At 43.9% G+C, this 24,012-nt stretch overlaps 1 protein-coding gene across 3 annotated transcripts; it reads left to right on the top strand.

Annotated features, from left to right (window-relative positions):
• The first annotated feature begins 1,437 nt into the window (after positions 1-1,437).
• RAVER1 (ribonucleoprotein, PTB binding 1) lies at positions 1,438-23,460 on the top strand. Of its 3 annotated transcripts, none has more exons than XM_081175703.1 (15): positions 1,438-1,659; positions 6,961-7,027; positions 8,729-9,198; positions 10,978-11,169; positions 12,188-12,317; positions 12,983-13,083; positions 13,657-13,740; positions 15,512-15,623; positions 17,002-17,237; positions 18,251-18,344; positions 18,753-18,895; positions 19,428-19,505; positions 20,217-20,342; positions 21,596-21,679; positions 21,776-23,460. In XM_081175703.1, the coding sequence occupies exons 1-15, from the start codon at positions 1,453-1,455 to the stop codon at positions 21,920-21,922; spliced, it is 2,271 nt and encodes a 756-aa protein (XP_081031829.1). In that variant the 5' UTR covers positions 1,438-1,452; the 3' UTR covers positions 21,923-23,460. The 3 variants fall into 3 exon arrangements, with proteins under 3 accessions (XP_081031829.1, XP_081031828.1, XP_081031830.1); XM_081175702.1 differs by having other exon boundaries at positions 13,654-13,740; XM_081175704.1 differs by lacking the exon at positions 13,657-13,740.
• Positions 23,461-24,012: the final 552 nt, after the last annotated feature.

The raw sequence follows: 24,012 nt of genomic DNA, 5'->3' as shown, positions 1-24,012 counted from the left end.
TCCCACCCTCCCCTGGGCTCAGAGCGGCTAACATATTATTAACACAATATACATAAAAACAAGCAATAAATTGATTAAAATGCATCCCAAAATTAATTCAAATAAAGCCTTTCCAGGTATCCCCTTTGCTAACAGACAGGCAGGTCCTGTAAGGTACACCTGTATTTCCAATCTAACACTAGAACTCAAAAACACCCACAACATGTTAGAAGATTCAGGACAGCTTAAAGAAAGTACCTTTTCATGCAGTGCATAGTGAAAACCATGGAACTCACTCCCAGTGATGGCCACAAACCTGGATGGCTTTAAAGGAGGACTAGAGCAGAGGGCTACGGATGGCTACTAGCCATGATGACTATGCTCTACCTCCATAGCTGGAAGTAGCAATGCCACAGAATACCAGCTGCTGGAAACCACAGAAGAGAAGGGTTGCTCTTGAGTTTGCATTCTGCTCCCTGATTTCCCACAAGAGGCATCTGGCTAGTCGCCGTGAGACCAGGATGCCTGATCCACGAGGATATGATTATGTTCTTAAATGTTAGCAGCGGTATCTACATTTAGAAACCTTGCACCTTAACCATGGGTACTGGCAGTACCGGGTTTAGGTATAAGCTAAACAAGCTATAGCTTTGGCCCCACTCTCTTGGGGGGCCCAAAAAAAATTTAAAGGAAAAAAAATGGATGTACATTTCCAAAATATGATAAAAAACAAATAAACCCTACATACAGAAACAGTGTTTCACTGTTTAATTGTATTTCAGTTCAACAATTAATTTGATAAAATACATATTTTGTTATGTGCAAATGGCTTTAGATACCTATTAGGTCCATAAATTACCATATAACATACTGTATATTCAACAAAAAAACCAGCGACAATTTGTGACAAAGGACAGTTGGACATATAAAGGGCCTCATTACCTTCAGTAGATTAGAGCCTCATTAAAACCTAAATCCGGCCCTGGGTCTTGGTGCATTCTGCAACAATAACGCAGGAAATACATCATATATATATAGGGAAAAGCCAACAGCTGGCAGTAGCCTGGGGGCGACTCAGGCTGCAACCGAGGCTGCGCGCGCGGTTTCCCCTCTCCGGAGCCCGACCGGGGTACCAGCCCGCGCGCTCGCTTCACTTTATTCGGCTCCGGCCGGGCTTTCGCACCGCGGCCTCGGGTCAAACTCCTCCCTCGAGCGCGCGGAACGAGCTACCGGAAGAAGAAGAGCCAGTAGCCGCCTCCCGCGCGGACCGCGAAGGGTTAACCAGTCCTCCCCGCCCCCCCCCGGCCCGGCCCTATCTCCTTGGCGCGCCCGACCAACGACTGCCCGGGAGGCGGGCCGAGTCCTTACCCAGGCCAATGAGCTGCCGGCGTGCCGCCACCGCCACTCTTTCCCAACCCTCGCTCTCGCTGATCTTAGCCTGAGGGCGGGAGAAGAGGACGGCTGGCTCCCAAGATGGCGGCGGCGGCGACGGCGGTTGTGGCGGGGGTTCCCGCGGCGGCGGCCGACTCTGCCTCGCCGGCCCCGGCCAGCGCCCGCGAAGAGGAGCTCCCTCGCCTGGAGCCGGCCGAGGTGAGGAGCCGCCTGGAGAGGAGCGCCCGGCAGTTCCGCAACCGGCGCAAGGTGCTCGTCCGGGGGCTGCCCGCCGACGTCGCTAACCAGGTGAGCCTTCTCCCCGCCCCCCTGGCGCCTTTCTCAGCCACCTTCTCCTGCCTGCGGAGGAGCTCTGCTGAACCCTCAAGCCTGCGCGCGCGCGCGGCGGAGGCCGCTTCGCTCTCGAAAAGCGGCAAACTAATCTGCCTCTGGTTGAGGGTGGACCCTCAGTTCCCAGCACCTGACCCTACCGCCTTTTCAGAAGCGCTATCTGAAAAAGTTTCGAGATCCGGGTGAGGTAGTTCGCCTTTGCTAGCGAAGCATCATCACTGCTTTTCTCACTTCAGTTCTGGCCAAGTAAGAGCTGATAAACAGATGAACGAAAAGCCCTTGGCGATTTTATCTGTTCCATTTCCTACAGCAAAGCGGTGGATCTTCTCCAGCCTTCAAGAAATGGATCTTTGCAAACAAAGCTATTCTGCCAAGGAAAAGTTAGCAACAGAACCTTCTCTCTGACATAGGGTTGTATAGGGAGTATGGGGGAATATTCAAACACTTCGCAAACTCACGCCCCATCTGCAACCCAGTACAGATGCAAATGGGAGTCTGACATGTTGTTCAGCTATTTTAAGGGGTGTTCACACACACACAGTGAACATATGAGAGATGGTTGGATGACACCTTGTAGATGGGCCCCTGCCAACATGGCAACGTATTTTCTGTTCACAGGTATAGTTGTACGCAAACAAGGCTCTTGTACATCCCTTTCACACAGACACTGAATGTGCAGCCTCCGGGGGAGGAAGAGTTGGTGTCTAGCAGGTATAGCTACCTTGGCCCCTCACATATTTGCTGAAGGAAGGCATGTTCTGAACATGCTGCTAGCGGGAAGAGATGTGTGTTCTGCAATACAGACACACAGACACCATGGTTCACAAACAGACTTCAGACCGTGGATTTTGTATCTGACTTCCTGCCCACTCACACACCATGACTTTGTCAGCTTGGACACCATACCACAAACTATAGTTAAGCCATAACCATAATTCAGCATGATGTCTGAATTGAGCCAGACACGTCATCAATCTTTTCTGTTTCTATGGCTGTTGTAGAAGAATGCACATAATCCTATGGGGCTAGAGGCGACCTCTTAGTTGTGCATTGTTTTGTCCTCAGCGATGTATCATCGATATATTTCACTGCACCTTTAGTTTGTATGCCATCTTTCTGTATTGTTGTACTCAAGGTGGCTTACAAACTGAAGAAACAACAGAATATACAGCAGGATCACATATCTTATAATGATCTGATCCAATGAAAATAAGTCATAATAAGAACAACAACTTTAATATAAACAGGTTCTATCAAATAAAGTAATAGTCAATAACCTGTTAGACAAAATATCATTCTCAAATTATCAGCAAATAATAATTAACCAAATTCACTGTCAACAACCAGTGAATCATTACTAAACTATCATAAAGTCAAGTCACCATGCATAATAATAGCACAATACATTCCCATAACCTACGCATTGTGTTTTTAAATGCAGGAACCAGAAGTTAGGGTTGTAAACTGTGAATCTAAAAGGTGAAGAAGTGCCAGGGGCATTAGTAGGTGTGGTATTTCTATGCAGAGTCCGAATGCATTCAAGATAATCACAATAGAAGTCACTGGTGATAACCATTTATGTTGGTGAAAAAATGCTTATTATTATCTTGTTTACATTTGGACTTTCTAAAGAACACTGACACATCTACTGCTGGTTTCTTGTATTGGATAGAATTGGACCCTAATGTTCAATCTTTTTTCTTCTATAACCCTGTCACCTGTCAAGTGAGTAACGTGATGTACCTGCTGAAGTGGCTTTTACTCTGAAACTTAAGCAGTAAGAAATACGTTGGCTTTTAAAGTGCCTGCGGGCTTCTTATGTTTTGCTGCGTACATTACTAGAAAGAGATTTTTGTTTTCTTGAGTTAGTTGGCATCCACTTAGTGAGGTTGATGAGCAGCAGTTTTAACACAGAAGGAAGATGACAAGTTATTCAGACAACACACCATTATACATTGCTGAAAACCTTTCTCTATGAACTGTAAATTAAACTGGCCATAGTTGTCTGCTTTTGAGGAAACAAATGAGCATGTTTTATTACAGAATAGTAGCACTCCAACAGAGTTGTTAAGGGAAATACAGTGATAAGGAAGCAGTGTGCTAACATTTTGTCTCTGTGTGTTTACATATTTGCATCTCTTTCAAGATGTGTCACAGAACATGTGATGCAGTAACTTTGCTGAAACTAATCAAGTGTGGGTTGTCTGGTCATTGCCCACCTTGAGTTGGATGAACGGTGGACTAGAAATGTAATGAATCTATGGCGTCTATGCACATTCTCAGATTTAGTTCATAGAGACCTGAGGGGAGAGTGCTGAAGCCGGAAGAACTCTGATTTCAACCTTGAGCAGTTGAAAGACGGTTGGTTGAAATGCCGCCAATTAATTGCATGCAAGGTGGAGAGCTTAAAAGCTCCTTTTGTGCTAGATTTCCTGGCACAGAAAGAGCTTTTAAGCTCTCCACTTTGCTTATTGGTCTCTGTGAGGTCCTTGTGGGAACTCGCCAGGCTCGCTGGCGTCTCCCGGAGCTCTGTAAGCAAAGCAGAGAGTTTTGGCCCACTATAGGTGGGCTGAAACTCCTAAATGGATAGATACCATTTATTAGAGATAAAGTGGTACCTCGGGTTAAGTACTTAATTCATTTCGGAGGTCCGTTCTTAACCTGAAACTGTTCTTAACCTGAAGCACCACTTTAGCTAATGGGGCCTCCAGCTGCCGCCGCGCCGCCAGAGCACAATTTCTGTTCTCATCCTGAAGCAAAGTTCTTAACCCGAGGTACTATTTCTGGGTTAGCGGAGTCTGTAACCCGAGGTACCACTGTACGTGTTTTATAAACAGGTTCTAAGATGCACCTCTGTATAAATGTCTCATTTAAAAAAAAAATATCTTGTGAGGATTACATTAGCATCCACATCCTGTAGTGGAGTGAATTGCCTGATCAGGAAGGGCAATTGAACTTTAGAAAGGACAGTAGAACTTCATAGGAAATCCTCGTTGTGTACATTTTACATTATTACATAGAAACAGTTGAACAGCCCACCAGGTGAAGGTTTGACCCTGTGACCTGTCCTCATTGTTTGGGTGAGATCACTTGATTCCCAAGCACTATTGATTGCTGCCAAAGTATCAGAGGCAGGCTTCTAGAATTGCCTTTAATTGGAATGTCTGCCTTTTCAAGGGCGTCAGTAACACCCTCTCCCTAGAGTTTGGCTAGGTTTATGTCGGAAGAGTACATTGGAGTGTTTCAAGCTGCCTCTGAGAGGCACATTTCAAACCAGAGTCTTGCTTATCTATCTATGCACTCTTGGTCTCATGGTCAGAATGGTGGAGCTAGCTGGCTTGGCGGGGTTTGACCTTGAGCGAGGTTGACTCCTTTCTGTGAAAAGATCACACATGCCTCAAATGAGGTAACCTGTTAAGCTTGCCTGCTTGCCAGAAGTGAAAAGTATCTTGAGCAATAAGCGAAAGTGTTGCCTCGGGCAGCATAAAGCACATGCTAAATATTGGCTTGCTGCTGTTCAGGAAGACTGCAGTCTGGAAAGGAAGCTGCTCTCCTGTGGTGCCAGCTGTTCTGGTTGATGATTTATGCTGATTATGCAATTCCCTCAGTAAATACAGAGCATAATGTCATCTTTAAGTGGAGGTATAGTGCCTTCTGGTTCTCTTTTATTAAAACATCTTTTTACTTGAAAAACATTTAATGCCATCAACACAAAGTCATTTGGCAACTAATCCTTATAATGGTGAATGTAGGCCAGTTTTGTTTGTGACTTGTACCTTGAGACAATATTTATTACTAGATTTCTATGCCGCCCTTCATCAAAAGATCTCGGGGCCATTCACAAGATAAAAGCACAAATAAATAGTTAAAACGGAAACAACAAAACAATACCCCCACATGCACATTTAAAAGGCTGTAGAATGTTGTTCAGCCAAAGGTCTGGTTGAAGAGGAACATTTTTGCCTGGAGCCTAAATATATATAATGAAGGCGCCAGATTAACCTCCCTGTGAAGAGCATTCCACAAACGGGGAGCCACTGCAGAAAACTCCTCACTGGGAGAAGTGAAGTTACAGGGAACCAGGCACAGGGCCTTTTCAGTAGTAGCACCCACCCTGTGGAACACCCTCCCATCAGATGTCCAGGTGATAAACAACCCTTTAAGTTTTAGAAGACATTTGAAGGCAGCCCTGTGTAGGGAAGTTTTAAATGTTTGATGTTTTATTACGCTTTTATGTTTGTTGGAAGCTGCCCAGAGTGGCTAGGACAACCCAGTCAGATGGGCAGATAATAATAATAATAATAATATAGCATATCCAAAACATATCCATTGAGCAGGTAAGTTTGTTCCTCGTTTATCTCAGAATGGATGAGTTCAGAATAAATTACAACATTTAAACATATTTTACTATTTCAGATACATCATGTGAAAAGGAAAAGACCCTATGTCAACCAAACCTTATTATAAACTGGCAACAGGGATTGTCAGACCACACCACAGTAAAGTTATTCTTAATGTGACTTAACAGAATCCTCAGCTTATTCAATAATTTTCTAATAATGTGTCCCATATAAAACAGAGAGGGACTTCTGTTTTCCATCACATTCAGTTTTGAAGTTACAAGCACTTTAACAAAGAATTATTTGTTTAAGAAGACTTCCCCAAACCATATTTGATTATGATAGGGCTTTTATGGACTTAGGATCAAAATGTGTATCTGATTACTTTATTTGAGGGGTGGCCAGTAATATTACTGAGTTTGAACCCAGAAAGGGGACTTTTAAGAGCAGAGCATATTTGCTATTTGGCTTTGTCAGTTCATACACACACACACAGTGTTGCCAAACTTTTACTCTTCTGCTCAACAAGAGAGAGCTTTTCAAACCAGTTCTGTGAAAACCTGAATTGTGTGGCATGTTTAGTTGGACTTTGTCCAAGCCTGCAAGATAAATCTTCAGATAAAAAATCCAGAACCAGGAAATGCTCAAAGCATTGATTAGGCTTTGCTGGAGTTGCTGCCAGTACGTGGATGCAGCTTTTACTATAAAATGAAATACTCATTTCATGCTCTACAGTTTAGCAGTGGGGTGTGACTGGCTTCAGGAATGAGGACTGGGTGTATTTTGCTGAAACTATCATCTGGGCAGATTTTGGCCTCTGTGGACTGGAGTGGGGGAAGTGGCTGGGATTCCTTTTGATGAAAGAGGTAATGTTTCCCACTCTGGCTCAAACTGGATTTCTTCTGTTGACTTTACACAGGAAGTTCATGATCTGCTGAGTGACTACGAACTAAAGTACTGTTTTGTGGATAAATACAAGGGAACTGGTAAGTAAACTAGCATTACAGAATTCTCCTTTCTGTCATAGGGTGGGTTGGCTCTGTTCAACTCTTGACAAATAAAAAATAATCTGCTGAACCTAGCTGAATGGACAGCCCCTTTCAATTAATCTCCATTGAATGCAGATTCATGGGTAACTAAAAGATTGGGTTGATGCACATAGTTTATGTGGGTGGAGGTCTTTTCTAATATTCTTCTTGCTTGCTCTCACTGGTGTGAACATGTTGTTTGTCTTGGTCTTACTGTCCTCTGGGTGTGATCATCCTTCAGTTTTGCACATTCAGCCATATGTGAGGTGGCTAGTGACTTCATTTGGAAAATTAGAAGCCCAGGAGCCCCATGAGGTCTTGTATGTGCCATATGGGGGTATCTGGTTTTTGTGCTGGAAATAACACCATTGGCTTTTTCTGTTCATTTCTGAATAGCCATAACTCACTCTCCACAGGTTGGACAAAGCTACACATATATTCTTCCTTGTTTAAACAGTATAGTATTGTTGTGCATTAGAAATTGTTCATGAAAAGGAAAAGCTTCTGGCATGCATGCCTGAAGGTTGGTGGTTCTACTAGTGGGCCATTCATCCCATCAGTCCTAACATAAATCAAGGGGCGCGGGTGGTGCTGTGGTCTAAACCACTGAGCCTCTTGGGTTTGCTGATCAGAAGGTCGGCGGTTCGAATCCCCACCACGGGGTGAGCTCCCATTGCTCTGTCCCAGCTTCTGCCAACCTAGCAGTTTGAAAGCACACCATTGCAAGTAGATAAATAGGTACCACTGCGGTAGGAAGGTAAATGGGGTTTCCGTGCGCTCTGGCATTCGTAATGGTGTCCCGTTGTGCCAGAAGCCCGGAAAGCTGTCTGTGACAAACGCTGGCTCCCTCAGCCTGAAAAGCTAGATGAGTGCCGCACCCCATAGTCGTCTTTGACTGGACTTAACCATCTCTTAATAAAATATTAATTTACAATGGAGTAAAACTGGGATTTAGATGTATGTGTAAATACATTAACGAAAAAAGAGGAAAGAAAGCAAACTTAGCAAGGGATGAATATCAACAAATTTAAGTCACTTGTATATTATTTGAACAGAGTAGTCACCAAGTTTATAAAAGGCACAAAATATATTTAGGGTGGGGAAACACCAAGAGTAACCACAGATGTGCTCTTAAACTGGACATGTAACTCACACTGTAAGCACCTAAAAGTCTTGGGGTAAACAATATTAATTTATCATGCGCCTGGCAGTTAGTTTTATTACAGCATCTTCCAGCTCTGAATGTCAGATGTTGGCAATGAAAAGAAAATAGTGGTCTGCGTCATGCTGTGCTTGATATCTGTTGTTTGGCCACAACTAAAGATAGTTTGCCGGACTGGGTAGATTTTCTGTCTAGTCCAGCATGATAATTCTGTTGTGTACAGACAACAACCAATTAATGTGCATCCGAATGACGTATGGTTGTGCATGCATGCACAGCACCGAACCCAGAAGTGACCCAAAAACATCACTAAACACGTCAGAGGCACAACAGGGCAGGGCATACCAATATGCAGTGGGCTGGGAACAGAACCTCTGTGCAAAATGGTGATTGACTGTATACACCTTGAAATCTATGCAGAGGTTTGTGGGCATTGACTTGTGTGTTGCTATATAACGTCTTGTCAATAGCTTTTACATAACCTCGATCTCTTGCAGCTTTCGTCACGTTACTGAATGGGGAACAGGCAGAATCGGCCATTAAGCAATTCCATCTGAGCAAGCTGCGAGACAAAGAGATCACAGTGCAGTTACAACCTACAGATGCCTTGCTGTGCATTGCCAACCTGCCCCAGCTTTACACGCAGCAACAGTTTGAGGACCTGGTTCGGCCCTTTGGAAACCTGGAACGCTGCTTCTTGGTGTATAGTGAGAAGACGGGGCACTCCAAAGGCTATGGCTTTGTGGAGTACATGAAAAAGGATTCAGCAGCCCGAGCAAAATCTGACCTGCTGGGCAAACAGTTGGGAACACGGACTCTGTATGTTCACTGGACAGATGTTAACCAGTTGACCCTGGACCTCATTCATTCAAAGTGCTTATGCATAGATAAACTTCCACACAATTACAATGACATAGAAGAACTGAGGCAGACCTTCTCTGCCATCTGCCCTCCAACATTCTGTCAGGTAAGCACCTTGGGCCACAGGGAAGAGGGCTGCCCTTCCTGTCCTTAGTGCAGCAATCAAAGCAGTTTCACACAACAGGCTTCTTGCACTTATTTTAGAATCCATTTACCAGGATATTTCTGAAGCAACAAAAGATCAGGCTGCCACCCCTTTCAGTTTGCTTCTGTGAATAGCACAACAGTGTTGTGTCACAAATTTATTCAATAATGAAATTTAGAAACTTCCTGCTGGTCCTAAGTGCTTGGTCACTCACTGCCAGGGGATTAACATTTGGCACAATTTCCAGCTCAAAGAAATTGGTTTGCTTGAATCACATAACCTATTCCAAAAGCAAAAAGTTTGTTTTTCTGTGTGCTCAACATAGAATACAGTGGTACCTCGGGTTACAGAAGCTTCAGGTTACAGACTCCACTAACCCAGAAATAGTACCTCGGGTTAAGAACTTTGCTTCAGGATGAGAACAGAAGTCGTGCGGCAGCAGCGGGAGGCCCCATTAGCTCAGGTGGTGCTTCAGGTTAAGAACAGTTTCAGGTTAAGAACGGACCTCCGGAACGAATTAAGTATGTAACCAGAGGTACCACTGTAATAGAAATGTAGAGTTGGAAGGGATCACAAGACTCATGTAGTCCATGTTGACTAGATTGCACTTCTGGCCAGGGTCAAGGAAATGTATAGAACATAGAAGCCTAATTCTGTGGCCACAGATAGTCTCTATTCAAATTCTATATAGTTTTGAAATATTGGCACCTGTCGTCTCCATATTTTTTGTGGTTTTCTATAAACGTGAGATGGGCGATATCCTTTTTGCCACCTGATAGCTGTAGCAACAGATGCAGCCACACTAGTAGACTGTTTGCCACACCAATTTAAGTAGTAGTATTAATCTGTTGGGTAGAAAATGTAAAAAACTCTGGCTCAGGCAGTTGCATATTTTAAAAGCTGCACAAGCCCCATCAGTGCAAATGGGATATACCGTATTTTTCGCTCTATAACACGCACCAGACCATAACACGCACATAGTTTTTAGAGGAGGAAAACAAGGAAAAAAATATTCTAAACGAAATAGTGGATATATGATTTTTGTGGTTCATGCTGTGGCCACAGACATGTGATCTGACAGTGAGTTTGGAGTAGCCCAATGCAAAAATCCTGAGGATCCATGTGGATCCGTGCTTTGTAACCATGGAGGAGGGAAGGAAGGGGAACCATGGATCCTCTGCTCACGACTGCAGCAGATCCCACCCGCCACCCGCAGGCATTCGCTCCATAACACGCACAGACATTTCCCCTTACTTTCTAGGAGGAAAAAAGTGAGTGTTATGGTGCAAAAAATACAGTAATTAGCCAAATTACCTGTTGTAACAGTCTGGTAATGAGACTCTCGTGGGGGGTTGCTGTAAGATTGTTCTGTCATTCGCCCCTAGCCTAGCAATTCTCTTGAAGTAGCTTGGTTCTCTTGACAAAATGAGGTGATACATGTCCCAGTAAGCCAGAGATAACCATTGTGGTGCTTTCCATATGTTGGACTACAGTTCTCATCATCCCTGACTACTTGCCATACTGGCTAGGGCTGATGGATGTTTGAATTCAACATCTGAAGGGTACGCATTGACTACTCCTGTCCTAAGCGCAGGAGGATTTACTGATGCAGAATCTTGCTGGGATTCCCTGAGGCTGTAGGTTCTTCAGCTTTGGTTGGCTCAAAGCGTATAAAGCAGCCATGTCCTCTTTCTTTTGTGCCGAATCACCTTCTTACTGCCTTCTCTTTCTTTTGCATAGTTGGCATGTGGTCAGGATGGGCAGCTAAAGGGCTTTGCAGTCCTCGAGTACGAGTCAGCTGAGATAGCAGAGATGGTCCAAGAGGCCACCAATGGCCTGCCACTTGCTGGAAACCACATCAGAGTGTCCTTCTGTGCTCCAGGCCCTCCTGGGAGAAGCATGCTAGCTGCTCTGATAGCGGCACAGGCAACAGTAAGGTTCAATTCACAATAATTACTGTATGGTTTTATGTTGTGAGCTGCACTGAGATTTTCTTCATAGCAAGTGGTATAAATATGTTAAATGATGTCTCTTCCTGTGGGTAGTTTGAAATCATCTCCTTGCCAATACTGCACCACCTTTTGTTCCTTTATCCACCTTTCTCCTCATGCCTGTATCTTTTTAAGAGGTTTATACTTTGGCCCAGAGTTGGGTGTTGCATCTCCAGGGACTGACACAATGCCTCCATTGTTTTGGTCTTGGACAGACTTCTGCTCATCAACAAGACTTCCTCCTGTAGCCATTATCTGTTCTATATGGGCATCCACTGTACAGTGGTGCCCCGCAAGACGAATGCCTCGCAAGACGGAAAACTCACTAGACGAAAGGGTTTTCCGTTTTGGAGGTGCTTCGCAAAATGAATTTCCTATGGGCTTGCTTCGCAAGACGACAATGTCTTGCGAGTTCCTGCTGGTTTTTTTCCCCTCCCCCCCTTTTTTCTAAGCCGCTAAGCTGCTTATCAGCTGATCCGATCAGCAGATAAGCCGCTAATAGCGCTAATCCGCTAATCCTTCAATGGGCTTGCTTCGCAAGACGAAAAAACCGCTAGACAAAGAGAATCACAGAACGGATTCTTTTCGTCTTGTGAGGCACCACTGTATTGTGCGGATGGTTTGATACTGATAGACTCATTAAGTAAAAAGGAGAGCAACTTAATTACATTTCAGCTCGCCTCATTACAAGGGTACACGTTTGAATCAAAACAAAATACAGCTCACAGAAGCCCAAAGGTCCCCCTCCAATGGCCCAATGTGGCAGGCTGTCTGTCTTAAGTGTTCTGTGTTGTAAACTGTTAATTACTTTGTGAGCTGAAACCTTAACTGTGCACTCGGATGCTCCCTTCCAGCGTGGTTAGAGTCATGATCATGAAAAGGTTCTTCTATCAGTTAGTGAGTCCGGGTGCCTCTTGATTTTTTTTGTTTTGTTTTCTTTGCTGCTGTTGCTTTTACAGGCACTTAACCGTGGAAAAGGGCTTCTTCCCGAGCCCAATCTTCTTCAGATTCTGAACAGCTTAGGGAATCCTACGTCAGTCCAGCTCTTATTCAACCCTCTCCTTCATGGAGCCATTGGAGGAAAGCAAGGCAAGTATGCGTAAGTGGCCATCAAATAGGATGTCTCTGAAAGCACCTTTGGTATTGAGCTATGTGATCTTGGGGTTTCCTCCCACTGTGAGCCCATTGAGTATGTTAGATCTCCTCAGCCCTAGTGGCATCTGCTAATGGCCAGATGTGTTGTCACTGACTTGATTGGAGCTGCAATCAGACAGGGATCGTTTGTATTCACAATACAGATATGAAAGTTGTTGTTTTTATCTTGGGCTGTAGAAGAACAGGTGCAAAAAGATGGGAAGCTTTCCTCAGATCAGAAAGAGCTTGAATTCTTACCAAATATTTGTGTTGGATACAAAATGGATAAGATGGCACTTTTGCAGATGTAGTAGGTGCTTTAGAGTTCTTCATGAGGCAACCAAAATGGTGTTCATTCTTACTTGTAGTTTACCTAATATGAGGATTTGTGCCTAACAAACTAGTGCTGTCAAGTAAGGGGGGGGGGACCTAACTTGGACTCATTCATCAAAAGCAAAAGTGAATAAGGTATTCTGATAACTTTAAAAGATGAAGGGTTTCACGGTTTGGGCTGTTCTTTTTGGTTCAGTTTGCATTACTGCAGTATTTTGAGAGGTTGCTAAGGGATTCCCCACCCCATTACACTGGAGAGTTTTGAAAACTTTCCTTTTCTTTTTCAGGAATCCTAGGAGCCCCTCCATCAGTGCACCTGCTAAGCAACCCTGCCCTGTCCACAGCGCTGCTTCAGCTAGCGCTTCAAAATCAAACACAAGCACAACAGGTAACTGCCGTTCAGTGTTGCAGGTAAAATAACATTGGTGTTAATCTTTGCCCTATCCATGGATGGGCTGGTGTTCCAGATTGTGAGAAGATAAAGAACAATCTCCTTGTCTCTCTCTCCCCCTCACTCCTAAAAAACCCCCTCTATATACAGATACATATCTCTGCAGGGGCAGCGACTGCTTTGGAAACAAGTACCTTGGGGTTATACCTGGGGATCATTCTCTTCCACTACTCACCAGCAGCCTAACTCACTTTAGCCTCACACTCAAAAGAATCTAGTTGCATCTATTCTTTAATTCTTCACTGGAGCTTCTCTGTGTACTGTTGCAATGCTGTGCCGAATGGCAGGGAGAATTTTATCAGCTGTGGTTTCATCTGGTTCCTACAGGGCAAGATCTAGTCTGCTTGATCTCTTGGTAATAGAAATGTCCTTGGGGTGGCTTGCAAACAGCAGGAGTTTGATGCAGGCTCTGACTTTCCAACTTCCTTCTCTGTTTTTTCTTGTCTGTTTTAATTCTCTTGGCTTTTAGTAACCCTGTCTCTGGTCTCTATTTGCTTTCTGCTCCAGAAGGCATTTCTTGGAAACTTGCTCTTAGTCCAAAACCAGGTCTGGACACAACTCCTGCAGAACAAGGAAAACCAGGCCATATTCCATGTGAGTGGTAGGCCAGACCTGTGTGTGAAAATCACGCTGCTTGTGTGTGGGTGTTTATTGTGTGTACGCTGCATGAAGGTGCACTGCAGGGACCATCCTCCAGCTTTAATCATATTCTAGTCTCACTGGGGAGGATGTGTTGTGCAAGACATCCCCCTAGATCTAGGACTTCACTCTGTTTAAGCCTTAAACCCCATAGTTTCAGGGGGGCTGGCTTGCGGTAGCATTTAGCATGACTAGTAGATGGCTTTCTGATAAAAAGAGGGTTCTTGGTTGATGAGGAGCGCTCAAGTCCTCTTCACTGCCTCTTCACTTCCTTACCGCTGAACGGGAACATATTTATTCCAGTGAGTGCTATGTGCCTATGCACCATCAAGTGAGCTGTACCATTGTGGAGCAAAATTAATTGTGCATGATGGAGCAATTCTGGTGGTCTGAAGTTTTCCAAATATCTAGAATTATTTGACAAGGAGCAGTGGAGTAGAGGGCAAAGAAATAGAGCTGCAAAAAAAATGAACAGGTCTGTTTTCCACATCTCCATCTCCTTCTGGAAGTATACCCAAATGGATTGACATAGGCCCTCTGAATTTGGATGGGGTAAACCTCCTCCTGATGCCTCCTTGTTGAAAACCATTGCTTAACAGACTTCAGACTTTTGTTCTCAACAAGTTGGGTTTCAGAGCATAGCTTTCTAGGCTTCTATTCTGCTTTGCTGCCTCCAACCATTGATGGAAGAGTCTGCCACAAACAACTATTAGAACTTGCCATGGTTGGGGTGGAGTTGCATTGGAATTAAATAGCCTTGAATGTTGTGGTTTTGCCTGCTGTTAATGTTGTCCCTGTTGCAGCTGAACAGCAAAATCCATCCCAACTATCACTTCTTTCAAATAATAGTAAGTCATATACTCAGAACAGTGATGCAAGGAAGTTAGCAGCCAGGGCTTTCTGTACTGAATTCTCTGAGGGTTGCTTTGAAATGGAAATGGAAAGCTGTAGAAGAACAGTTGGAGAATGGGAAAAGGCCATGAGTGAGCTGGAATTTAAGCTAACAGTTTGTGCTGTAGAATCCTGTTTGTGTTCCATTTGGGCCACTTGCAGCAGCTAAACTCACTCAGTCTTTACCACAAAGTCCTGTGAAGTCCATCTGAAAGACATTGGTGCACCTCTCTCCTATCTATAAAGCTCCATCTTTCTCAGGCTGTTCTGTATCTGAGCATAGCTTGCCAGGAGTGTCCGGTGGTACTCAGTTACCTGGGCACTGGTTTAGCAAAATGATCTGTCTGTAAGCTGCATTCAGGTGGTCTGCAGCATGTATGCATTAAATAGTAATACTGGTTTTCAATTGTATTCTTACTGCTGCTGTAGATTCTTATATTGTACTTTATTGTGTTACAGTCTGAATTTAATAGAATTCAAAATGTTAGAAATAAAAGAAACACTAAAAAATTAATTTAAAAGCCATACATCACCTAGCACAGCACAATTGCTGCAACAGGCAGAAAAATCATTAAGTGGTCCATCAGCAATTTTCAAGTGGTCCGTTGGGGGGGGGGGAGCTTGGGAACCACTGCTGCTGCTCTAGAGACATGAGTGATGTGGCTGTATGTAGTTGATCCCTTTTTCCTTAACCATTTGGATCAGTATGTCTTTGCCATTGCCTTGCTTGAGATTAGTGGCTTGTAGTGGGTTATTGGCTTGAGTGTGTTGGATTTTTATCACACACAGTCTTGTTTCCTGTCTTAATAGTGGGAACATATTGATTTGTTTGTAGAAACCAGGAATCTTGGGAGAGTCTCCACTGGGTTCCTTGCAGCATGCTTTGGGAATGCAAAACACACCAACTTCTCAGACAGGAAATCAGTTACTGAGTGAGATGTCCTCAGGTAAGTGCTTTGTGGTATAGGGTCATAACAACATCCTCTCCAGAATTTAATTTTTGAGTGCTGGTTTCTACTATAAGCTAGGGAAATTATGTTCTATAAAGTCAATACCTAGGCAGTGATAATATGGAAAAACTTACGGATCAAGGAAACTCCTGTTTCTTTCAGAAACTGACTGACCACAAAATATAGCTTATCTGTTCTTATTTTTCTCATTTAACTTACTTTGTAGATTTTTACTTTTAGTAAAAGGTGAAGATTTATACAATCTGAAGAGAAACCACCTTAATAACTGTTAATATATACTATTGTTATACTTTGTATTTTGGGTCTATGGACTGCAATAAAGCTGTGTGTGATTTTTACCTTGCTGATCCAAGTCCAGAATTCTTTCATCATAACAGAAGGGAGAGTATTTACTTGGGTTGCTGTATAGCAGACTCTTCTTTGAATAGGAGAAGGCTTTGGGATGTAGTGAGAAGGCAAAATATTTTTTTTGTTTGAAATCTTAGCATAATTGGTGCTGAACCTCACAGCAATTTCATCTCATCAAGATCTACTCCTACAGCAACTGCAGTAACTCTGTTGTTATTTTTGCGAGCTGCAGCAGTTGCTTCTTCAGCTATGTTCTGGCCCATGAGAAATCTTTCTGTGCATTTTATTTTTACTTCTCTTCACTTCAGAGTAGCTCCTGCAGCCCTGTGTGGAAATTAGGTAGGTGGCGCCACTCCTCACAGAAGTTGTGTAGGAAGATTGGCGGAGCAAAGAACTCTGCTAACAGATCAAACAAATATATCCTCAGGCCTGCAGTTGTTGATGAAGGGAGAGGTTTCAGGCTAGTTGCATATCAAGTTGTTCAGCAAGTCCTCATTCGGAGCAGGATAGCATGGAAGGGAGCAGATTAACTCTCCTTCCATGCAGTGAGTCCCGTAGTGTTTAATGAAGGGGTGTTTTGAGTCTTAGCTCCACATGAAGCCACCAACCTGAGCAACATAGAAGGAGAGTAGGGTTTGCTACCTTTCTTGCGTTGTCTGAAGGAGTCTCCCCACCCATGTCTTTGTTGAAGGTGGTAGGAAACTTTCACCGCACCCATTGTGCTCTTGCCCCCATTGGAGCTTTTCATTGTTCCTGTGGAAAGGACTCAGACCAGCAGGTTATGTATAAATCCCTACCAGGTTGGGTAGCCCCATTTTACTCCCTTACTCACTGGCAAAAGCCCAGCAAATCTACTCTTTAAGGTATTTTAACCACCATGAATTAAAGAAGTGGTTAGTTGACAACATTTGAACAGTAAATTGACTGTCCCAACCTGATGACTTGGGTTCCAAAACTACTTTATTTTAGGAAGTGGCTCTCACCTGGGTGCATGTTCCCTCCTTAGGTGGCTCCCTACCTTCTGATATGGCTCCAGGACCTGTGAAGTCTCCAATCTTGCCTTCAGGAAACCTGCCTTTGCCATCCTTTCTGGGACCATTGGGAATGGAGAGGGAGAACTCTGTGATAGGACCCCACCTGACCCAACCTGGGCTACAAGGCCTCACCACTTCTATCCTGGGGTCTGTGATCAGTGGGCTTCAGAAGCCAAAGCAGACAGAAAATGGGCCTCCATCATCTGGGGTATGTGAGGAATCTGGTACCTTGTGAAGGTTTACATTTGTGGAAATCTGAGTATATGTTATGTGGTGCTTTCCTGTCCTTCATCATTGTAGTTCAGAAACATGTGAGGGTCTTGATTGAAGTGCTTTTATATTGCACGACAGCTTCAGTTGTGCTTTTCCTTCCTGTACCTTTTCCCTTGCAGCTCTCCTCCTGCTTTTGAATTCTTCAGTTCTCATGCCCGCATTGAAACCCTGGGTTGAAACTGTTGCAACTGGATAGAAACGTAACCAGTTCCTAGACTTCTTGATACTATTATCACTAAATTTATTACCTGCCCTTCAGCAGCACGTCCCAGGGCTGGTTACAACAATTTAAAATTCAGAATTAAAAACAGTTAAAGCAAATTACAGTCACAGGAATAGGGGTGTGCCCTGAAAACACCTATCTTGGATAGCATAGGCCAGGGTAAAGAACATTTCCAAAACCTGTATAGTGAAGAAGCCAGATGCACATCTGTGGTGAAGAGATTCCTCATCTTCAGAGCTGCCACAGAGAAGGCCCTCTCCCCCTGGGCCACACACACCAAACTTCTGAGGGAGGTATAACCCTCAGGAGGTGGAACTACCAAGAGGAGCGAGCCCCTTATAGCATAACTGACTCCAGGGGTTTTCAAAATGGGACTGCAAGTGATCAGCTGGAAAATGTTCTGCATAGTGTAGGCACTGTGTTTAGCCTGTCCACACTTCTGTAATCAGTATGTCAAAAGCATGTATATCCTCTTGCACGTTTTATTAGAAGAAAAACTGCCAAGTGTTTGTTGCTGAGAATCTCTTTAAAACCAATAGATCACTGCACCAAGCGCCAACATTGGACTTAACTTTTAACTTTTTTTTTAATAGAGGATGCATCCACCTTTTCTTCAAAAAATAAAACTGTTCAACTTTTTTATCACACAATGTGTGATTCGCCTTTGTTAGGGGCACCAGCTGGAAACCTCTAGGAAATGGTGCTCACTGTTGCCTCTCTTACAGGTCTCTCTGCTAGGAGAGCCACCCAAAGACTTCAAGATTCCACTCAATCCTTACTTAAATCTGCAAAGTCTTCTCCCTACGAACAAGCCTGGAGGTAAGGTGGCCACATCTTAAGTGGTATTCGGCTAAAGTGGATCTGTTGAAATTAATGGGCCAAATTTAGACATGTTAATTTCAGTGGGTCTACACTGAATAAAGGTTATCTGAATGCCACCCTTATTTGGCACAAGGGGAAATGAAAGTACAAAACTGTGTCCTCTAGTACGTGCTAGAAAATCTAATTTCTGGTTTGCTTTGAGCTGTCTTATGGAGGCAGGATGGGTAAGAGACATGGCAGTTTTTAGTGCTCTTTCTGCCTGCAGCTACAGGCCTTGCATGATTAGACAATGAGGGTGTTTCCTGCAGCCCTGAGGTGAGTCTAGAGTGGGACAAAGCCTATCCCATCCCTGGTTCTTCTACCGTGCTGCCTGCATGCTGACAGACAGCTCTTTTGTCTTTGTAGGTGGGGCCAACAAAGCCTTCAGCTTGAAGACTGGTGTACTGGGCAATGTTTCAAATCCCAGAATTCCACAGGCCTCCCTATCTGATGGTGTGTTGCCTTCTTCTGGGCTGACAGGAGACGGCTGTACTTTTGACTACCAGCCAGTAAGTACTTGAAGATCCATTATGGCCATGGCTTCTGAATATAAACAGCAAGGTTAAAGCGCTGGAGTTGCTTTCATTTATCTTAATGCCCTTTAGGCTCTGCTTCTTCATTCTGTATTGTTATTCTGTGTGGCAGCATCTGCTAAAAACATTCTTGTTTAGACAAGCCTGCCCTGATGCTTAGGGTGTAATTTTAATCTCTTTTAGTACTTGACCTTTTGTATGTTTTAGGGTTGTAATTTTTTATTGAGTTTATTGCCTTATCTTTTTGTAAAGTGCTTTGAGGTTATTTTGCAATCAAGTGATGTTGATTTTATGAAATAAATGTTATGTTCCTGTATGCACAGATTTCTAGTTCTCATTGGTGACCATATGAATTCAAATGACATAGAATCATAGAATCAGAGTTGGAAGGGACCCTGAGGATCCATGCTTTAACCAACTCAGCTATGAAAAGTTTGGGGCATCATTATATCCAGTTTACACAACTCAGGATTAAAGAGTTCCTGCCTTTTCTCTTTTCTATCAAAAGGACTTGGGAACACGGATGTATCCGCAGGCCAGAGAGACAGGGCCCCAGCTAGGTGGATTTGCACACAACAAGCAGAAGGTAAACATCCATTGTTTTAAATGCCTCTACCTAGCTTGGAGGGGGTAGATCCAACATGGTGCCCTTGCTGAACTGCAGTTCCCATAATTGCTGGCCGTTGGCCATGCTGGTGTGAATTGATGGGAGTTGGGAGTCCAGCAGCATCTAGAGGGCACCCTGTTGGCTACCCCTGGGCTAGTCCCAAGGGAGCTGTCATATTTATATTCCTAAATACCGTGTTGGATTTGATATGGTGGCACTAAAAAATGTCGGCTCCTGGCCTCATCCACTGAAAGGCAGTAGGTTTAGAATGCTGCAGTGCCATAACTATGAGATCTGTCGTTATGAAATGTTGTGATTTGCGCTAGTTTAATGTACATGGAAGATGGTCTGGTAAGGAACACCCACAAACTTGGCGGTTAAGAGCAAGCCGTACTTGAAACGGTCGCTAACTGTGTAGCAGAATGCACAAGGAGGGCACAGAACTGTGGAAGGTTGTGGGCGGGAAACGGACTCTTTCTTCCAGCCATCCTGCAGTGCTGAATTGGTGACAAGTGCCTGCTGCCATCCTCCTTTCTCTCCCTCTCCAAGGCAAGTTGTCACTTAGAAGTGCTGCATAGGCTGGTGGGAGGGGCTCAGTCATTTTTAGTTGTTGCTGTCCTACAGTGTGGAGAGGGGTGTGAGAAGCTCTGCGTACAAGGAGCCGGTGTGAATCTTGTTCCCCTTTTCCAGGTGTCATCACCTGGGTTTGAACGGAACAGCCTTGGAGCCCCTCTGCCTCCATTCTATTCCGGATCCCCAAGCTCCTATTTCACCAGCGGCCTTCAGGCTGGGCTCAGACAGAGCCACCTAAACAAAGTAAGATTTCCCATAATGCCAGTTGTGCTTTGTGTTAGGATGCAAATTTGGATAGTTTTGGATGCTACACTGGCACACAAACAACTCCAGTCACTTGCTGCTGTGGTCTCATTTTTGTTTTGTTATTTGTTAAATTTGTATACCTCTCTTCACCCCAAGATCACAGGGCAGTTCACAACATAAAAATACAAGATGAGAACACAAAATACATAAAAAGCAAAACAAAGACAAACTCATTCATTGGCTGTCTGAAAGCATCCCCCCATGCTTTTCATTTGAGTTTGTGGCCACTAGTTTTCCCTATGATAACAGCTTTTGCACACAGCTGAAGATAGAAATGGCCAAACCTCAGTAGAATATGATCAAGGGAGATTGCAAACACTTTCAGATATAACCCACAAAGTGCATGAGTTGCAGATCTTGTAAAAGAAAAGGTGAACATGGAACTGCTTTGATTATTATAGTGGGAATAGAGAATCTATTTTGTTGTTGGATTCTAGCTCCCATCAGCCCCAGCCATCACGGCTGCTGGTCAGGGATCGCAAGAATTGTAGTCCCAACAATACCTGGAGGGCAAGAGCCTGGAATAAGAAGGAAAATATTAGTATAATTATCCAAGACTGGAAACATTGGCTGGGATCCAAATAACAAGAGAACTCGTTTATGTGCCTATACTGTGCTCTGAGCTTGCTTTGCCAACAGCAGACCCCATGATACATTGTAAACCTTTTGGAAACTGATGATGCTTTTTAAAAAGCATTCTGATCTTGCATTGATCTGTTTAAAGTGCAAGATCCTGCTGGACATGCCTTGGCAAGCGTAGTGATCTGTTCTTGTATTACTAGCAGTCTCAAAACCTGCAACTGCAGACCCTTCTGTAGATTGACCCCAAGATATAAACTAAATTAGTCTAATTTTATGCTGTTATTTTGCACAGAGGGTTTCTGGCTTCATTTGTTAGCGTGAAATTACTGAATGCTTTTCTTCAGGAACTTCAAAGAAAAAGTATTTGGAGGGAAATCTCACAGGACAGCCAGAGAGGTTGGGGGGGGCAGGTTTACAGCCAAGCTAAGCAAGCAAGCCAACTCACTCAGGCCACTTGTGAGACCTACCTTTGCCTCCATATCCCTGAAGGACTGACATCTTCCCTTTATCAGTATAGTGTTTTTCATAGTATCACGCTGGGTAGTGGAGGGGGGTGTCAGCCTCGCAATCAGAAATGATGTTAGTTCTACTCTTGCCTTTTCTTCCAGGCAGTTGGGATGCCACCTGTGAGTGCAGCAGATGGCATCATGGGTCTAGGACCAACAAGTCACTCACACAGCACCTACTCAAAGGTGGGTTGGCACCGCTTTGACCTTTGAAACCTTTAGCTCCTCCATGTCTTGTCATTTCCCTAATTCTGCCTCTCTTCCCCCTCATTGCTTTTGCAGACTCCGGTTGGTGGCCAGAAACGGGCCTTTTCCCACCTGCTCCCATCCCCAGAACCCAGCCCAGAAGGGAGCTATGTGGGTCAGCATTCTCAAGGCCTGGGAGGGCACTACGCAGACTCCTATATGAAGCGAAAGAGGATATTTTAATCAGTTTCCTATAGAAGCACTCACTTTTCTCCTTCCCCAAATATGTAAATTTTTGTAAAAATGTTTTTAATGTTTTGCTTAGACTTGGTTTTAAGACTCTGTGCAGAGGACTTGGCTTCTGAGCATGGGATCCAGTGCAAGCACATCCTGGGCTTTGAAGATGAACCCTTGGTGCTTTTTGCAGCAAATTCCCCTTTTCCCTAAGTGAGGCTATTTCGACAATCAGGAGAAGCACCACCAAACTGCAGACAGCTCCCTGCCGCCTCTCAGTCAGCTGGACCAAAAGGAAACTGGATGCCTTTTCCCTACTTGGGCTCCTTCCTGTTCTGTGCTCTTATTGCAGTATATTCTACTTGCATGGTCCTGTTGAGCAAGGGCCTTGTCTTCTAGAGATACGAGTGTCTTGCCTTAACACTTTTTCCAGCGAAGGAATGTACTTGCATTCTGTAGGCGCCTCTGGGTTGCTGCCGTGCGATAGAGCAAACTGCTAAAGAGGAAGAAGATGGCAACGGAGAACTCTTGTGTCACGTTGGAAAACACGGTCCTGGTCAGTTGCAGCCTCTCACCTTCACTATGCTCCTGCAGCCCCCAGGTAGAGACATGACTCTGCCTCCCCTGCAATCTGACTTTGCTTTTATTTTTTTAAACATTAAGTCTGTGTACTTATTTTGGTTATGATTAATTTGTAAATTACCTTTTTTAAAAAAAAAATCCATGCTTTTAGTTACTTCCTTTAAAAATACATAGTTTAGAAGTGTGTGATCTTGGTAAACTCTATGAACTTGATTTATTTGTTTTAAATTCTCTCCCTCCTTGGGTTGTTGCTGTTTTTTCATTGGTTTAGACCAATTCCCTCTTGGGTGCAAAGGTTTTTTGAGTGAGTGTGGTTTTGTCTTAATGCTGATCCTGCAGTCTGATAACACTTAAGCCAGGCTCCTGTGGCTGGGTCTGCCTTTGGGTGTTGTTCCCTGGGGTGACTTAGAATTTTGCTTAGTGTTTTTCCATCTTGGTGGCAACAGGAGTCCTCCATTTGGCTTTTTGAGAGGACCCAGCTTTGAAGCTACACCTGCACTTTTTGCAGAGCTACGATTTTTGAGTGGGTTCCACTGAACTGGCATTTTCAAGCTCCAGTCTGAACTTAATGGGCTGTGAATGATCCTCTTCCCCTTACACTGGGCTGAGGGTGAAAAGATGGAAAGCACAACCCTATTCTACCAGGACATTTTCTGAACAAGGTCCAGGTTTAGCTTGGTACAGAGATAAATAAATGGCCCTATAAGTTGCTTAAACATCTTAGGTTCACAGTAGTTCCATATTACCCATTCTCAGTGTGTGGAGTTTGCTTTGAGACAGAGAAGGGGTCTGTGGCCTTTTTCCTGGGGGATTTGTAGTTTAGCCTATATACACTTTCTGTTTTATAAACATGCTATGATGATTCTACTGTAGATACTGCTTGGTTAGCTGTATATGTCGTGGGATTTGAAATCCATTGGCAGCTGGATACCAACTTTCCAAAGTAAAGTTATATTTATATCAAACCTTGTCTCACTTTTCCATTCTTTGTGCATGGGGCTTTAAGAATAGTGAGCAGTGGAAGCAGATGTTTTTGAGCAAGTAATACTACTTGCTGGCTTAAATAGAAGATGGAGAGGTGAGTGTGTGGTTGGAACTGGCACTAAACTGCAGGCTGTGTTCAAAGACGAGTCACATCCATTGTTCTGCTTCCTTTTGCCTCTGGCATTGCCTGCCACAAGAATGCAGCACCTGGAAAGTTGTCCAGAAGAAAATATGACCCTCTGGCTGAGAACGGTTTACTCCCCCCCACCCCAACTTGTAACTACGAAACAGGTTGAATTATTATTCAAATAGTACCACATTAAAGTGCAAAGGTGCCAGACTACAGGTAAAGCATCTGTTTCAACAAAGGCTCCTCTAAATGAATACTACAACTTCTAATTTCTTTGGGAAAAGTTGGATTAAGTTTGAATGATATCCTTCCAGCATAGATTTGTGCCGTCTTTTATAAGAATTTTTTTCCAGTAAGGTATACTTAATTCCCTCCTCTGTGACATATTGTATAAAAACGAAAC

The sequence above is a fragment of the Podarcis bocagei genome (assembly GCF_964188305.1).
Source record: "Podarcis bocagei genome assembly, chromosome: 17".
Lineage (NCBI taxonomy): Eukaryota > Metazoa > Chordata > Lepidosauria > Squamata > Lacertidae > Podarcis > Podarcis bocagei.
Note: the sequence above shows the minus strand (reverse complement) of the source record. Positions and strands in the feature narration are given on the sequence as shown.

Bases quoted from the DNA above. Each gene is read 5' to 3' on its own strand.
- RAVER1 (XM_081175702.1), top strand. From the start codon at position 1,453: ATGGCGGCGGCGGCGACGGCGGTTGTGGCGGGGGTTCCCGCGGCGGCG. The intron at 7,028-8,728 runs GTAAGTAAACTA...GATCTCTTGCAG, and splicing joins GGATAAATACAAGGGAACTG to CTTTCGTCACGTTACTGAAT. The intron at 13,741-15,511 runs GTGAGTGGTAGG...ATTTGTTTGTAG, and splicing joins AAAACCAGGCCATATTCCAT to AAACCAGGAATCTTGGGAGA.